The sequence below is a fragment of the Grus americana genome, chromosome 25, assembly GCF_028858705.1.
Source record: "Grus americana isolate bGruAme1 chromosome 25, bGruAme1.mat, whole genome shotgun sequence".
Lineage (NCBI taxonomy): Eukaryota > Metazoa > Chordata > Aves > Gruiformes > Gruidae > Grus > Grus americana.
The window spans coordinates 6,887,545-6,905,594 of NC_072876.1; the positions used below are offsets into that span (position 1 = coordinate 6,887,545).

Here is an 18,050-nt window from a genome sequence, read left to right on the forward strand (position 1 = left end):
CCTGTGTCTCAATTATGTTTCTCCTGTAACATGGATAAATCACAATAATAACAATGATGCCACAAAATAAGCATAATGCAGAATGAAGTTTGACCCACCAGCATTATAAAAAACCCATAGATTTAAGGTAATAAATCCCCTGGCAGGATCTAGAACTACATATTAAAATAATAAATAAAACTATACATGCTAAATCTATCACCGAAGGGCTTTATAAACCGAGTAGACCAGTGGGGAGATATCAAAGCAGTCCGGGGGGGTTTATCTGCCCCTTTTGAATCTTCGTGTGGACCCTTTTACCATCATAACTGAGCACCTGAACGCCCTCAGGGACACAAAACTCTGCCCTGACATCTCTCTCCAGACAAATGAGGTGCAGAAAGAGCAAGTGACTTGCGTAAGATCTCATCTTTGGCCTCTCGAGAGCATCAGACCGGCGCTGACGCTGGAGCCTTTGGGATCCGGCCAGAAACCTCCTGGTGCTTCTCACGGATGGGCCTACACGCGAGGAAACCTGAGAGCAACCAGGCGAGATGAAAGAGGGAAAAAATGAGTTGGGGAAGCCATGAAACCCTCCTGCATCAAATGGCTTTACGGGGTGGTACAGCAGGGCTGTGCATTCCTGCCTGGCTGGCTGAAAGCTGAGCACTGGCAGTGTTTGCTGGAGACGAGAGGAACAGAGCTATTGCCCAAGCCCGTAAAATGCCTTTTCTCACCTGCCTCCACCACGGCTAGTCAATACGGCGTGTACACACTGCGCTGCGCGTCGGTCCTCGCAAGGGACGCGCTGCTGTCACTACAGTCAATAACGCTCGATTTGGGCCAAACCCCTCCCTAAAAACCCGCGGCGGTCACGGAGATGTTTCCCAGATCCCTGCGCATTTGCTGCGGCTTATCACCAGGCAGTGAAGTGGTCCTGGCTATAAAACCTCCAGAAAGGTCAACATAGTTTTTCTCCCTGGGACCACGCGTGTGTGTGGTGATGAAAAGGACATCACACGACGGGTTATTTTTCCCCCCTGCCCCTCCCTTTGCTAAAGAATCTGCGCAAAGCCCGTTTGACACCGATTCTCATTCTAATTGACTTTTCCAGTATTTTTTGCGTGGTTATGATGGATGCAGCTGACGAGTCAGCAGATGGTGTTGGGAAGTGACAAATTAATTACCAAGAAAGGTCACTTTTTCAAAGCGCAAAACTTTCCCATGTCTTGTCCCCTTTTACCTCAAAAATGTGGCTGGCTGGCAGGTTTCCCATCCATCTGCGATGAAGCTTTCTGCATTGGAAAGGACAACCTTTACAATCAAAAGGGAAAATGAAAATTAATCATATCTGTATTAGCTGGGTGCTGTCTGCCAGGTTCACCTCTTAATTATGTAAGAGGACTTAAAAAGGAAAAGAAACGGAGAGTTGAAAATAAGGGACCTGACTCCCAGACTTCTTCAGCAGAAGCACCAGAGTAGGTGGGAGCAACAGGCACCGTTTCTGCTCTAGGCTTGCCCAGCATAAAAGCAGCTTTTAGCGTGTCCCCATTGCCAGTGCAAAATGAGGATAAATGAAAATAAAAATCACAGCTGGAAATCTTTCTCCCTAGCGTTATAATGCAAAAAAGTCTGTCCTGCTGCAGTCCCTGTAACCGCTGGCAGTCTGCAGGCCCCCTGAAACTCTCCTTGGTTTATGAAGCAAAAATTGCAGCGGAGGTTAGAAGCTTAACAAAAATATGATGTGCAAAATGGAGTTGCTTGCAGTTCTGCTTGTGCCTAAAGTTAAATGTTCACCATAATTGGGAGTAATTTTAACAGGAAACTGGCAGGAGCAGGAAAGTCCATTAAGCCATGCATCAATTGCAGTGTCAAGGAATCAAGGGAAAATGAGCTCCCTGTGCCAGCGACACTGAGCATTTGTCTCCATGTCCCGTACTTTTCCCTCCAAGTCGCTCTGCGCTCGGGGTATTTTGGCAAGTGGGTTGCATATAAAAACAGGAGATAGAAGCCAACGTGAGTCTGAAGCTGAATTTCAGCCCTAGGCTAACGCAGCGTGCGGGGAGAGTGTGAAGGACCGAAATCCCACACTGCCGCCCCGCCTGACGCTTGGTCAGGCGTTGGGGTGTCCCCCAGCAAAGCTTCCAGTTTCGGGGTGAGCGTCAGGGCCGCAGCACTAGTCCTGACAGCCGCCGTGGGCCAAGTCACCCTCTCTTCCCCCAACAGCCTCCCTGGACGGGGCTGGCACGTACAAGAAGGGAGGACACGGCCTTGTGCACGTCCAGTTTGCTCTCGCAGCCTCTCCGGCCATCAGACTTGGAAAAGCTGTGTCCCCCAGCCCCACTTCCCCTTCCCGGTGCTCACGGGAATATCTGTCTCGCCCTGCTCGCGCTAAATTATTTTTGCTTGGAGTCAGATGGGTCAAAAACCCGGCGCGCGCTCTGCTGAATCGAACGTCTGCAGTCACACAGCTGAAGTCGGCGTGGGTAAGCCATCCATTTTGGGCTCCCGGCTCGGAGACAGGAGCAGAAAGCTCTTTCTCACAGCCCAGGCACCGTCCTCCAGCTGCCGTCTCCGCATGGACGCATTACAGATTTAGCAGGCGCTGCTGTCTGTGGCTGCCGAACGCTCCTAATGAATAAAGCACCAGTGGCAAATTTTAATGCAGTTTTCAAAATATTAACGCTAGATAAATATTTGAAGAATCACAGGCTTAAAACACGTGTTAATTTGCAGCGTAAATATTTTAAGGGTGCAGACTTCCCCCTCCCGTCCCCACGCTTGCCCGGCGCCCACTTCAATTCCTCCCCACTGCTCGGCGGTGTAATGCACGGCTGCGCGAGAATCAATAGGAAGGATTTAACTCCTGCTGACTCCCTAAAACAGTTCACCCTCCTGGTTCTAGCAGCGAATAACGATCTCTGAGATTAATGGGGAATTTGTCTCGCGTTGTTTCCCTCTCCTCCCGCTCTGCCTGGTTCCTACAGCCAGCCCAGAGACCGGAGGCTCTTCTCGCTGACGGCAGTGAGCTCTGGAGAAGGTGGAGGTCAGGCGTGGGGAAGGAGGCGAGGGTTTGGACGTGCAGCAGAGGGTAGGGAGCATCCCACCGCTCGCCTTTCAGAGGCAGCGGTCTCAGTTTTACCTGCAAATGCAACGCTCTGTAGTTCATCACCGACATCTCCAAGTGACCCCAGGTGGAGCAGCACCTTTGCAGCAGACCCATCTCCGGTGGGATCGTGATGATTTACACCCTCAGCAACTCACTGAGCTCTTCTGGGTCTGCAAGGCACCCGTAAGAGCCTCCCGCGGGCGTTCAGAGCCTGACACACGAGCGCTGCACCCCATAATGCCAAAGCCTCTCTGGAAACCAGGCCTGAGGTCACCTGGACATCCCAAAATCAGGGACACCTGGAAATTCTGCCTGCCGCATCAGCTTCTGCATGGAAGGACAAAAGAAAGAGGAAAGCACGTGTTTCTGGTCATAGCCTGGATGGATTTAGCTTCTCTACCAGTGGTGGTGGAGACAAGCACTGGCCAAAGTGGCCTATCCTGTAACAACTGTCTTCTGTCAGAATTAAATAAAAATTAAAAGAATCCCTTTTTCATAAAAAAACTATTTCTGTGCTTATAAAAACCTTATAATCTCTCAAACAAGGAAAAAAATAAACAAGAGAAAAATGTTCCCTTGCTTTGTTTTTTTCTTCATTTTTGGTCACTCCTTTGCCATTCTCTTCCCGATCTGGAACAAGTGAAGAGAGAAAGGAGAGGAGGTGAGAAAACAAGATGGGATGCATCTCATCTGTTTCCATTTTGGTTTTCAAATCCAAACCACCGGTTTTCACTTGAAGGCTCAGGAATATTTTTAGGACTGGTAGAAAAATGCAGTTCCACGCGCAGTGGGGGATGGCTGCTCTCCCTTCGCGCCCCGGGATGCTGCAGACGCAGGGCTGGGCTGGCCGGGGCCCCGGGGCAGGCGAGGTGCTGCGCCGGCGGTGGGACCCTGCCTGCATCTGATAATCCGAGTGCTGGGCTGAGGCTCTGAGGCAGGGAAATCACTTAGCATTTCAGAAAAGGAGCTCCCTACCCCACTCACAGGGAATATTTATTAGATTTGATGAAAGAGCAATTTAGTCTTTACACACACCAGGCACCCACTGACCTTTTATTTTCTTATTACCTCCTTTTACCCCCCCTGCTGTTCCCGTATCAAACAACAATATATCAGGTTAAGCATAGCAAGACGAAACGCTAAGGCACCGAGAAGTGCATTAAATCGCTGCTTTGCAGGGCCACTCGCACTGTCGAATCAGCAGGAGGATGATGTACGATATTCTTGCTCGCACATGGGATGCAAAACTCAGTCCCGCGGTCACCGTTGCAGATGAAGTTTGCAGGTAGCCCTGTCTCGCAGCAGAAGGCAGCTGAGAAGGAAAGGGGAGGTGGGAGCAGGCAGGATCCAACCTCCAGCACTTGCAGTTGTTGTCCATGGAGATTATCCGTCCATGGGAGAACTGTCGCATGAAGAGGCATTGCTGTGCTCAGTGCTGCCAGCTCCCAGCAGATTTCCTGATGCAGTGGACCGGATTATGCTGGATGCCCAGGATTTATCAGCGCTTTCAATGGAGAATTGCCCTTCTCATTCCAGAAACCCTCAGCAGTCAATAGCAGTTTATCTGCAACAGGGGAGAAGAGTTTGATGCCGCTTTATCTCCTTTCAGACTTTCAAGGCACCGATTCATTCGGAGAGGCGACAAGGAAACAGGGTCAGATGCCTTCAGGGTGAAAAAGCAACAGCACGCATGGCAAGACAATGCGCTCACTGGCGAGCGTTTCTCGTGGGAGAAGCCTGGTGATCAGTGAAACACAGCAGCACATCCATCCCAGCCAGGATGCAAGGCCGGGAAAACCAAATGGAAAACTCAGACAACAGCAGAAAGACCTGCAAAGACATTTGGGCCTGTCTAGCCAAGTCCGATTCCAGCTCAGGAATCAAACTTGGTAAATTTAATCCGTGGATATTTTGCTTAGGTGATGAATAGCAACCTTGGCGAAAGCCTCTCCAGCACAAAGGCTTTAGAGAGTAAACAGTAAAGATTGGGAATTAAGGAAAATAAATATTTATGAAAGCAGTGGGAAAAAATCATTTTTCCAGACAATCCTGCCATTGCTTTGCTCATCTGTGTGGGGCTGTTGCATTCACCTCTCCTCTCGTGCCGTGTGGGGCGTAGGAGCTCCTGGGCAGGACCACGTGCTCAGGAGGTTTGTGCAGAGACACAACTGCTGCACGAGCAGCGCAGAGGCTGGAGGGAGCACACATCGCACGTGGAAAGGAAAAAGAGGCAGCAAACAGGAAGGGAGCAGGAGCTGCAAAAGGAAAGGGTGGTCGTACCAATGTGGGGTTCAGCGTGCACAGGAATCGGCGCAGAGCCCGCCACTGGTTTCACTGGCTGCGGGTCAAGCCCCGAGTGCCGGGACTTGGCACGGCCCAGAGCCAGCATCGTTATGTAAAGGGATGGGGAGAAGCCCAGGATGGGATGGATGGAAGAAATGAATCCAATTACAGGATGAAGGGCAAAGGGAGAGAAAAGGACACGTTTGGTCTGGAGCAAATCCCTAGAAGGCTTTAAAGCAGGGACAGCAAGAAGAGGACAAAAATTAATTCCAATGCAGGACACCCAGCCGCCACCGAGAGGAACAGGGATCTCAAAATGGGGCAAAAGGCAGGGGATGGGGCTCTTCAGCTGGCTGAGAACATGGCCAGGGCAGTGACGTGAGGGATTCTCCCTGGGACACCCAAAGTACCGCCAGGACGTGGCTCTTCTGGGAGCTGGAACATAGGGTTGGCTTTCATGGTCTACAGGGACATTGGAGCAAGGAGCCAGCCCAGCCAGGGCCTGCTGGAAAGCAGAAAACAAGCAAACAAACCCCAAATTTCCTCTGTACTGGTTCCCAAAAGATTATAACCCAGCTGGCCATGTCACAGCAGTCTCCAGGCTTCCACAGAGAAAACCAAGGGTTCTGCACTAGAAATGAAAAAAAAAAATGACCCAGTTATGACAAAACGAAACAGCATGTATAAAGCATTGCTGCAGAGGGCTACGAACATCCACAATAAGACCCTCAGGAATAACAGGGTTCAACTTCAAATGAGGTTTACAAATGAAAAATAAAAGAGCTGGATTATGTCTATTTGCCTAAACCCTCTTTTCTGGCTGCTCAGCCGTTCTCAAAGCTGGGCCACGGCAGGCGCTGCTGGACACTGCAGAACCAAAGTGGTCGTGCTATGCTCTTGCATCCCTCTGGAATTAAATGAAAGCCTTTCTTTTGCCTTTCTGACTTTGCAGTTAAGCACCTGCCACTAGTTGGGCAAAGCAGAGCTTGGAGAGAAGAGCTGGACGTAGATACCTGATTCCCAGTTCTCCCTGTTAACTCCTGCCTAACACCTACCTGGCTCAAACAGCCCATAAACCAGAATAAAATCCAGCAAGGGATTGACTGCAGTTTGCGAAACAGGAGGATCTCACAGGACCAGACAGCATCTTCTCCCCTGCATTGGCCATCACCCTCATCAGAGGACGGCTTGCTACCTTGCACGGCTGCCAACGTACAGAGAAATGCACCGGTGCAGCTTGGATTCGCGGGGCTGTGCTGGCTGCTCATCCCGTGGTGCCGTGCGGCCGGTGAGACTGTCTTGCAAACCTGCCTACTCTGCTACAGCCCCGGTTTATCACTTAGTTAAAAGTGTTGACAGCACCACACGGCGTGGTGCAGGTTCACAGCTGAGCCGGGATTGCTCAGCTCCTTGGCAAGAAAATGACAGGTCCCAAAGACTTTCTGTCTCTCCAAGGAAATCCTACGGCGCTTGCAGGGACGTTACCTGGATCAGCAGCAGGAGGAAAAGCCTAGGAGGTGACAGGGCTTGCGAGTGCCACGCACACGAGAGGAGGTTGGCAGTGGTGAAGCTCTCCCCACTTCCCAGCTGCCTTCTGGCTCCGGTGCCTCCACCCCCTGCGAGGCTGCGCTGGTGCAGAGCCCGGAGACGGAGCGGTGACGGGGACCTGCACGGAAACAGGAGCTGGGGTTCCTCCTGCCCAGAGCCCGTGGGTGCAGCAGCCCTTTGGGTGCTGCGAGCAAGGCAGGAGACAGGCTTCTGCGCACATTTATTTTTGGGGAAAGCAGCCAGGGCATGATACAAAGAACCTCCCTCCGCACCACCAGATCCTCGTCCTGGATGGATGCAACCGTGCAAGCCCGGAGGAGCGGCAGGCAGCCGGCCCCGGCATCGCGGCTACCGGCAGAGGGCACGGCTGCCGCCTCGGAACTGCCGGCCACGGCCAAGTTAATCCCTGCTGGGGGAGGAACGGCCCACCGAACCAAATTGTAAATACATCTGTGTCCTCCTTCTCCCTGCCACACATTTAAATCTATTTGATCCACTCTAATGGGTTGATCTACAAGTTTGTGCACACACATCCTGCTTTGGACGGGTCGGCTGGCAGCGCCTCGCCCATCACGACCTGTCAGCTCCGCTCAGCCTCACCTCCGCCGGGAGCCGCCGGGAATGAATCCAATTACAGGATAAAGGGTTTTCTTCCCCTCCATATGGTCTCTATAACGCTCCAGCTTTATCTTGCTTTAACCCCTTTCCTGGCGAGGGAGCTCACAAGCCCAGCGTAAGCAGCTCAGCGCAGCGGCCACGCGTGGATGCTATCTGATATGGGGAAACGGGGTCTTCCCAGGGCAGCCGGGGGTACCAGGAGGCACCGCAGCATTTACCTGCCCGTCAGGGAGGAACAAGCCCCTCCAGAAGGGAGATTCAGGGCAGCACAGTACAAAACCAGCCAAAAGCACAAAAGCGAGCTCAGCACCGTTTTGCACTCAGCGTTGGTGCTCGTGGCCAAGGTTCGAGATCCTGCACGCTAGCCCACCACCTGAATTTAAGCACAGATGTTTGCTTCATGACTGATTTCTATTGCTTTTGCATCTCTCTACGCCTTGGTCTGCAAGTCATTCCCTGCAGCAGGTCGCTCCTGTGCCTTTGCCCCAGCAGCAACCAAGGATGGGGAGAGCACCGCAAAGGGCTCCCAGCTGCCACCGCGCCGGGAAACCCACCTCCCCCGGCACATCCGCGTGGTTTGCTCTGCCTGTCGCTCGAGCCTGGTGAACCAACCGTATCAGCTCAGTGCAAGTCAGTTATTTGATTATAATTATCATTTCTTGCTTTACACAGGACATGAAAGCCCAGAGCAGCTCAGGGCTCCGTCACGCAATGTGCTGACAAACAATGAATAAGAGACAGTCTCATCTCAAAGAGCTTAGCAAAGCAGAAAAAACCCTGCAAGAAGGAAGAAACCCCTTCCTTTTCTTAAGGACAGACACAAAGAAAGCAAGCCTCTCCTCTCGCATTAAACGGGGCCTGAATTTTGCTATTGCCTTCTTTGTCATTGAGTCAGCACAGAAAACAATTGAGAGCTCTCCGGGAGACAGCCGTAAGGTTTCCCTGCTAAGAGAACCCAAATTAAAGCCATCACTTTCCATTTCAGTGGCAGAGGCGCAGAGGGAACCGAGGTTGCATTCAGGACGTGTCCCGGAGGAACCAGCTATCCTCTCCGGTGTCATTTCCCTACGCTGAGTTTATTCAAGGCCTTCGGCATTGCTCCGGCCATGGCTGACCTGCGGAGAGCTCTAAATCCACCAGCCTCAAGGTATCGACCGAAACATCGACCTCAGCTCGCAGGGGGAGAAAGCCAAGGCCACGAGGACAGCTGGGAAGGGACAGACCCCTGTTAGCTCGACAGAGGCGACTCAGGCTTACCTGCTCCATATTCAGCTCCCAGAAAGGGGAAGGGTCCGGGTCCAGAGCTAGTTGAAGGTCCAAGTCCTCTTGGTCTGGTTGTTGCAATCCTCTGTATGAAAGGTTTCTGGGCCCCATGCATGAAGGCAAAGTTGCGCCATGGCTTAGCTGAAAGATGGAGTGGGTCTGCACTAAGCAAGGAAAAAAATCTCCGTACAAAAAGTCCTGCTGATGCTTTCCCCACACCCCAAACAGACTGTCGTTTCACCTCTTCTCCCCATAGCTGGGCTTCATTTGTACAACTCTTTACTCTTTAGGAGAAGATGGGACATGGCAAAGATGTGGCAGAAAGTCTCACAGAGATGGGAGGTGAAAATTACTTTCTGGGGGATGAAAATTAACTTTCCCATGAGATAACCGTGTTCATGTACAAAACCTCAGAGAAGCACCGGAGGTCTCAGCTGCTGCTGGCACTGACAGCAAGGTGCAAGACTTTTGAAGGTGGACCATCATAGTGAAATCTTTTAGCTGAAAAGAGTTGCTTTCTACCATGGAAGTTTGGCAGGAATTGGAATTGAGATGCACACATATTTATGTGTATTAGCATTTCTGGGTTCTCCTTTAACTAATTCTGCAAAAAATGTGCCCAACTTTTGTACATCCAGAAGCCTGACTACAGCCAGGAGAGGCGTGAAATTCCTCCAGGGAAAGCTTTATGAGAAGTAAGGCCATGGGACTTCTCCACAAGAAACTCTTTCCCTCAAGGAGGACCTAGACTGGGAATTTCATGACTGGTGGTTTCACGGACGTGCGGTGAGATACTTCCGAGAGGCACGGACATCCCATGAGGAGTCCTCGTCCCAAGGTGCCTGAGGCTGATGTGACCCACTTACTCTTGCCATGTCCTAGTTCTGCTCCTCTTGGACCTGTGCAGATGGATCAACAGGTCAGCGATTAGGACACCATTCATCCCACCCACGCCCCTTAGCCTTCCGCTCCTGCCCTCTAGCTCTGAGACGCTCCAGTCTTGCAGAAGACCTCATTCATCCAGCAAGACGGCATTGACTTTTTCCATCCACCTTGTCTTGGCAGAGGGCAGCAGTGGGAAAGAGGCTAACGGCTTACCGCATTAACAGATCAGGGCCATTAACGCCACCAGATGTCAGAGATTAATGGAAGAGCTTCGCTAAGGCGCCTTAGGCAGGTCTCCTGGAGAAGGAGAACCCATGACCCAAGAAGGAAAAAATGGGGAAAGAGCTTGGGATGGAGCGTTGGTGCTCCAAGCTGGTACTGACCCTGCTGAGAAGTGTTTCACGGTTTCGAGTGTGCTGGGATGGGATCCTGCACCCCAAACTGAGTGTTAAGAGACTGGGAGAAGCTTCTTTCCATCCCACTTGCTCTCCAAGTGTGGCTACAGGCTGGTGCTGGTCTCCGCATTGTCTCTGGAGGGATCACCAGGACATCAGCATTGCTGAAGCTTTACCTTCCCTCCCCCGCGGCACTCAGGCTCTGCTTCTCCAGCAAGCAGTGGCGCTTCGTCAGGCCGGTTTTAGAGCTGTGGCTGAGGACCCTTCCTAAACCCTGACAATCCTTGCAAAGCTGCAACCCAGACCGGCGTCCCACCTGCTGGGATGGGGAGGAGGCTCGGGTGGGAAACGCTCACCAGCAGCTCCCTGGGAGACAGGGAGCCCCGGGGCTGGCTGTGCCCCATCCATCCCTGCTGGGATCCATCCTGTCCTGCCAGAGATCCTCGGAGGATCAGCTGAATAACGCATGTCCTTTAGCCCAGAGAGCAGGCAAGGCAGCGGAGGAAATTCACAGTGTCTCTAGCACAACCAGGGTGCACGATCCAGGGTGTAATACAGCCAAGAGACTCCCCAGAACGCCGTATTTACCAAGACTGCAGACTGTGCCATGTGAAGCAGCTTCCCGTCCTGCATTTGCACAGCTCCGTGCACACGGGTGGCCCTTGGCCGTGTCGGCAGAGCCCGGTTTTGCTCTGCGATGGAGACACGTGTCCGTAGCAGGCAGCGCCCACGCCGAACCAGGCGCCCAACGCACAGAGCAGCCAGACAGCCAGAGCTGAGCCCACGGCTCAGCCCTGCGGAGCTCGGTCCAGCCTTCCCCCGGCCACCCCCCCCGGCCACTGGGGCAGAGCTGGGCGCTCCCCGGCCCCCAAACACTCCCACGGAGTCCGTCAGCCACCCAGGGACACCCCAAAGGCTGTGACCCCCTGCAGACCCATTTCCCCATCAATCACCCGAAGCAGCCGCTGCCCAGCTCCCCGCCGCTCCTCCTGCCTTTCCCCTCTTCCAAAAGGGCTCCCCACCCCATCCCTTCCTCCCCCCAACTCCTTAAACAATATTAAACACTTAATGGCAATTAATACGCTTTAATGCAGGTTTTGGGGCCAACTGGCTGCTTAGAGGGTGCTTAAACCATCAACCCCTCTCAATCCCGTTGCCCTTGTCATACAAAGTTAGCCGAGCCCCTAATCCGGCCTCCCCCCGCGCTCCCTCGAGGAGGCCGAAGGGTATAAAACGGGGGCACCACCAGCCCTCAGCGCGGAGCAGGGGCAGCGCACCACCTCCCGTCCCCTCGGAATTTACTGTTGTTCTTATTAATTCATTCATTTTTTTGAGGGGGGAGCCTTTAGCTGGGTATTTTTTTTCACATTGGGGGGTGGGGCTTCCTTTTTTTTTTTTTAATTTGGGTTGAAGCAAAATTAATTACAAAACCAGAGATTTCATTTAAAAAAAAAAAAAAACAACTTAAAAGCAAAAAGCAGCTGCCATAGCATCGGCAGGATGAATGGGACGGAAGGTATCAATTTTTACGTGCCTATGTCCAACAAGACAGGGGTGGTGCGAAGCCCCTTCGAGTACCCCCAGTATTACCTAGCCGAGCCCTGGAAATACCGCGTCGTGTGCTGCTACATCTTCTTCCTCATCTCCACCGGTTTGCCCATCAACCTCCTCACCCTCCTGGTCACCTTCAAACACAAGAAGCTCCGGCAGCCGCTCAACTACATCTTGGTCAACCTGGCGGTGGCTGACCTCGTCATGGCCTGTTTCGGCTTCACGGTCACTTTCTACACCGCCTGGAATGGCTACTTCGTCTTCGGCCCCGTGGGCTGTGCCGTGGAGGGCTTCTTCGCCACGCTGGGAGGTAAGGGCTGTGGGGCGGGGGCTTGGACCTTGCTTCTTCAGGGCTTTAGGAGCCCAGTTGCATTCCTTCATCGTGCTGCAATGCCCGCGGTATCCCTGCCGTGCAGAAAGCCATCTCACGCTGCTGCGGTGGCACAGCTCGTTGCACGGGGCAGGGCTCGCCGTGCAAGGCGCTGCTGCCCTGTGGCTTAAAGCCGGGGACAAAACCAGAGATTTATGCAAGATTGATCTCGATACCAAGAAGCGCCCATCTCATGGCGAGCTTGGCAGCAAGGAAATGAACCATGGGATCCCTGTTTGCTGGATCAAACCTGGGGCCATCCGGGCACGCTGCCCGGCGTGCGCTCGGGGGGTCTTGTGGCCATCAGAGACCTGCTGGGGATGGCCACGTCACGTCCTTGAATCAATGACAAGCATCTTTGCCAAAAGCCTTTTCTTGGGAAAAGGTGAAGCGTTGGGGAGGGTTCGGGGGAAAGAGGCATCCCTTGGGAGAGGACCCCACAGAAGGGGCACGGGCATGGAGAGGAGGAGGCGCGGAGAGGGCTCACAACTTACGTAGGGGCAAAAGGAAGATGTGGCAGCTCTCAACCAGAAGAGCAGCAGTGCAGAGGGGAAGGAGGATTCGGATTTGCGCAGAGCCAGGGAAACCAGGCCCAGGCTTTGCGGCAACTTCTCAGCTCTTGTCCCAGTTGCTCCCGATTTGGGTGCCCTTGGGAGCTTCCTTATTTCATTTCTCAGGGACATGAGAGCTGCTAACACTTCACCCTGCAGAAAGCCCCCGTGCAAAACAGGGAAAATTCATTTTGCACCCTGTGCCCACGCAGCCAGCCGGGCCCACACGACACCTCGTGATGGATCTGACAACCGCTAATCCTTGCTGCAGATATCTATAACCACTGCAAGGACTTCATTTTTTTTTTTTTTTCCCCTAAATGGGGCAATTTCCTGCAACGATGCTGATCTAAAAAAAAAAAAAAAAAAAAAAGGATATTCTGCCAGGCAAAAGCAAAGGTAAATGTCCTGATCCAAGCCAAGGATGGGCTTGGTCTCAAGGTCAGAAGATCCTACGGGTCTGCGCCGTTTCTGACCGAGTGAGCCTGCGGGCTTGCAGGCAGCAGTACTTGTCCTGTATCTAGGAAAGACCAAGGCGGCTCCTGTTCACAGGGAAGAAAGTTTGAAGGGAAGCAGTCACCGTACGAGCAGCAGGTCTCCAGTGAATCCTAGCACAGGGTGTAGTTATCAGCAGATTATCACAGCTGGGGGCATTAGCAGGCTTACAGCACCGACTAAACGCTCCCAATCCCCTGAAGTTTAATTATCCCTTATAAATACACGTGCACGCATGCCCACCCACACAGCCTCCCCCCGATCCAGCACTGGCGGAAGACTCATGAAATACACATTTAAAGGCATCAACAGGTTTGGACACATCTGGCATCTTTGCCGGAAATTGTGCTTCCTCTCGCCCAGGTGGAATTCACCCCCTTGATTTTTAAATGATTAGAACCCCATCACGATCCCCTCCTCTGTCGCCAGCATCCCGCTGCAGCACAGACGCTCCACGCGGCTCCTGCCCGTTACAGCCGGGAGATTCTCGGTTATTCAATAGGATGCCGGTTACCCCTTGCTGATCCCAACGCCTCGGTCCCCTCTGTTCTTCGCTGTGACCACAAGACCACGAAGGGAAGATCAAGCCCACCACCGTACGTTATCTCTCTCCCTCCCGCAGGCCAAGTCGCCCTGTGGTCCCTGGTCGTCTTGGCCATAGAGCGCTACATCGTCGTCTGCAAACCCATGGGAAACTTCCGCTTCTCCGCAACCCACGCCATGATGGGCATCGCTTTTACCTGGATAATGGCCTTTTCCTGTGCCGCTCCACCCCTCTTCGGCTGGTCCAGGTGAGTCGAAGGATGCTCAGCAGCAGCCCCAGCTGTGTGCAAACACCCCGGTAGGACAAAACTCCCTGGGCTCCAGCTGAGAGGGGAAACGGGGCGAGTCAGAACAGAAATGGGACCTCAGCTGCCAGTCTTACGATGGCTCGGTGTCCCCTAACGAAGGCAGCCACAGGCTCAGCACCTCCGACTCCAGTAGCCCTCTGTGCTCCCTTTACGCTCTGCAGAGAAACCGGCACGGCTCACCCATGCCGTGACGGGCCCGTTTCTCTCCGCAGACAGTAAAGAGCGTGCGGATGACCAGGCCAGCAGGCAAGGCTGCTCTGGGAGCCCTGCAGCACCTTTCCCAGCACCCCTGCCCCTCTCTGCCCCGAGCCCATCTGTCCTGCTCCCAGCACCGCAGCACATTTTAGCCCCCCACCAACAAATACCCCCAACAAAACCAGAGGCAGCGCTGGCTGCTCACGAGGCTCATGAGCGTGACCTCCGAGCAGCTGAAGCCCACGTCTGGCTCTTGCACCCACATCCCGGCCAGGAGCCAAAGGCCTCCCGGCGCGTAAGGGAGGAGCTGAGGAGACGGAGGCGATGTCTCCAAAGCTGCGGCCCCGGCCCCTCCTGACACCCCCCTGCAGAGCTGCCCTGCGGGGTCACAGCAAGCCCCCACCACGTGCAAGAGGTGGCTTTGGGGCAGCAAAGTCCCTTTACCTGCGCTGAGGGACGGCCCTCAAGAGCTCGGACCCGCCAGGCTGGCGGCTCTGTCCCGGCTCAGCGTCCCTCCGTCCGCACAGGGAGAGCAGGCGGTTCCCGGCAGGCGAGTGCTCAGCCACGTGGGAAGGAAATAAACGGCCCGTTGTCCGTGGGAGGGAGCGAGTGTCACAACAAACCGGTGCTACGTGCCCCAGTGCAACGCGTCGGCACGGCTCGCTGCCGGCCCCGAAGGAGCCGCACGCTGCAGGGCCAGCGAGGCCGGGTGCACGGGGTGCAGAGGGGGAGCAGCTCACCCACCACACGCGTGCCAGTCTGCAAGCATCCCCCATCCTTGGGGAATTTGGTCCTCGTGTTGAACCCCTCCTGCCATCCCCAGGGAGGGTCCTGGTGAAGATCCTAACCTCTGTCCCTGGCAGGTACATGCCGGAGGGGATGCAGTGTTCCTGCGGCCCCGACTACTACACCCACAACCCTGACTACCACAACGAGTCCTACGTCCTCTACATGTTCGTCATCCACTTCATCATCCCGGTCGTGGTCATTTTCTTCTCCTACGGGCGCCTCATTTGCAAAGTCCGAGAGGTAACGACGGGAGGGGATGAGCGGGGACAGGGTGGGCAGCTCAGGCAGGAGAGGGGAGGTGGTTTGGGGATGGAAGGCTGCGGGGTGCCCCTCATCACCCCCCCGCCCGCAGGCAGCTGCCCAGCAGCAGGAGTCGGCCACGACCCAGAAGGCCGAGAAGGAGGTGACGCGGATGGTGATCCTCATGGTGCTGGGGTTTATGCTGGCCTGGACGCCCTACGCCGTGGTGGCGTTCTGGATCTTCACCAACAAGGGAGCGGACTTCACCGCCACGCTCATGTCAGTGCCTGCCTTCTTCTCCAAGAGCTCCTCCCTCTACAACCCCATCATCTACGTCCTGATGAACAAGCAGGTGAGGTGCCCGGTGTCGTGCAGGACGAGCCTCTGCCCGTGGCTTACCAGCACGCCTGGGGTCACCGCAGGCACCTTGCTCCTCCCTAGAAGCGACTGTGTCTCAGCCTGGGGGGAGCAGCGAGCGCGGGGGCTGTCGGGGGCTCTCAGTGCAGCGGCACGTCCCCGCTGGTCCCCGGTGCCATCGTTCTCCGTTTCTCTCCCTCCTTCAGTTCCGCAACTGCATGATCACCACGATCTGCTGCGGCAAGAACCCCTTTGGGGATGAAGATGTCTCCTCCGCCGTATCCCAGAGCAAGACCGAGGTCTCCTCCGTCTCCTCCAGCCAAGTATCACCTGCATAGACCATGGACAGTTTGAACTGGGGCGACCCGCCGAGCTCGGGGACCGACAGACACCCGCAGTCTCATTTCACGCAGTCACTCCCTTGTGCACCGACACCCCCCCGCACGAGAAGTTAGCTGTGCACCTCCTGCGGTAGCTCCCCCCACTCCCGCGCGCAGACCCCCGGCCCTGGGCACGCTCGCTGGGGCCCCCTGCGCCCACTGCCGCAGACACGGCACGCCGGGCTCTTCCACGCTGACACAGCCCCTTGCAGGGGAGCCCAGGTCCCTTCCCCAGCTCCCAGGAGCTGCTCAGCTTTTGGGGACTGTCCCTACCTGCCCCAAGGGCCAGCAAGCACCCCCTGCTTTGTTCACATCCTGTTAAAACAGCAGCAGCCAGCGGGAAACCCCAAACTGCAATATTTTCCTCCCTGCTGCCCTGAAACGCGCTCCCTGCTAGCATCCCCTTTCCCTGGTGCTCGAGGGAGTGGCGCAGAGGCATTTGGCCCTCATGTGCAAAAACTCAGTATACCGACAAAGCACCACTGCAAAAACCCCAGAAGCACGATGATCCCATGGCTGGAGCGGTCCCGGCTGCCCCCGCCGGCACCTGAGCCCGGGGCTCACCGGAGCCGCGCACCCCGCTGCCGGCACAGCCGACGGAAATCCATACCTGTAGTCTTTATAAATCAATATAACGAATGGAGCTGGGAGCGGGCTTCGCTTCAAGCCCGACTCCCTGTATCCCCAAGACAACGCTGTAGATATATTTTTTTTGTCTTGGAACTTGTAAATATTTGCTCTCGTACTTTGAAGTCTCTATCTTTCTCAGTCCTTTCCTTCCTCCTCCTCCTCCCGACTTCAAGGCAGAGAAATCATCTTTCACCTCCGCTCCTGCCGGCTGGATGCGCACGGCCAACCTTGGAGGGTGGGACCGGTACCCGAGCGCTTTCCTGTACATATTTTATAAATAAATAATATCGTGTCAGCACAAGGACTTCTACAGTCAAGAAGTAGGGATTAAAAAAAATAAGAAATAAACAGAAGCAGCACAGAGAAAAATACAGATGCTCAGTCCTTGTCCTTTCTCTTGGGCTGTGTCGACAAGATGCCGGTGCCCGGCCGACAAAATGCGACGCTGCTGTTGGAGACGCCAGCCCGGAGCTGTCTCAAAAGGAAGGGGGACCTGTGGGTCACCCCGGTCCCGTTAGCTGGAGCACCGAAGGGTTTAGAGGCAAACGGAGACACAGACAGGGCAGCCGCTGCCACTGCTTGCACCACGGCCCTCGCTGCCCAGCCTACCACCAGTCTGCCTTTTTTTTTTTTTTTTTTACCGTCCTTTAATATTTAAGCATCCCCCACGTAGCCTTAAATAAAGCTTCAGCAGAGAGCTTTTTGCAGAGTTCAAGCTCCCCTCCCCGCGGGGCCCTTCGAGTCAGCGTCGTTAAGGAATTGGCAGAGTCAGGGAAAAATTGTTCCCTGTGTCAGTGAATTTGTTACCGAGCCGGCTGGGGAGCAATCCTGAGCGCTGTCGCTGCCGGGGCTCTCGCCCTCTGCCACCCTCCCCGTTCAGCGCGCACGTGGCCCCTCTCAGGCATTTCTCCTCCTTTTTTGGTCCAAAGCAACCAAAACCGGCGGGCGGCCCAAGGCTCATCCCCGGGATGGGGGTGCAGGAATAGAAACCACCTTTTGCTCCAGACCCCGGCGGCCGTGCCCTGGGTGGGGGGAAGGACGCAGCCCCCAGCTCTGCGGGCGCCCTCCTGCCTCCCCAGCCAGCGGCACCGCGCCTGCACCCGCCCCAATTCGGGGCTCCTGGCCAGCGCCCGACGCAGGGTCACCGCAAGAGCGGGTCTCGGCACCTCTCCCGCACCGACAGCCGTGCTGAATGATTCATGGCCCCCTCGCCCCGGGTCTCGGGAGCCCCCTCCCCTCCCCAGCACGAAGCCCATTTCCTTTTGTTCTTTGCAGCGATGGAGCAGCGGAGGCACCGGGGCTTTTTTTATAGCGAGTGATTGAACGCGCCGTGCGCGAAGGAGGCCTCCTCGGCGTCACTTATCTCCCCCCCTAGACTTTTGAGCGCGATATTTTATGGGCACGCAACCCTCTATAACCACACACCCTGCACAGAGCACGGTGCCTGGCTGCGTATCCCCCCTGACTTTTTTCTTTTTTGAAACGCTGCAGTTATAGGTGAGGGCTGCTCAGCTTTCGCTGCCGTGCAGCGATGCTGGAAGAATTCACAACGATGTAGCAG

General features: G+C 54.8%; 1 protein-coding gene across 1 annotated transcript; it reads left to right on the forward strand.

Annotated features, from left to right (window-relative positions):
• Nucleotides 1–11,488: 11,488 nt before the first annotated feature.
• On the forward strand, nt 11,489–15,817 carry LOC129196362 (green-sensitive opsin). Its single transcript, XM_054803731.1, has 5 exons — nt 11,489–11,941; nt 13,670–13,838; nt 14,957–15,122; nt 15,235–15,474; nt 15,686–15,817. Exons 1-5 carry the CDS (start codon nt 11,581–11,583, stop codon nt 15,815–15,817), a joined length of 1,068 nt encoding a protein of 355 aa, XP_054659706.1. The 5' UTR covers nt 11,489–11,580.
• The last annotated feature ends 2,233 nt before the right edge of the window (nt 15,818–18,050 follow it).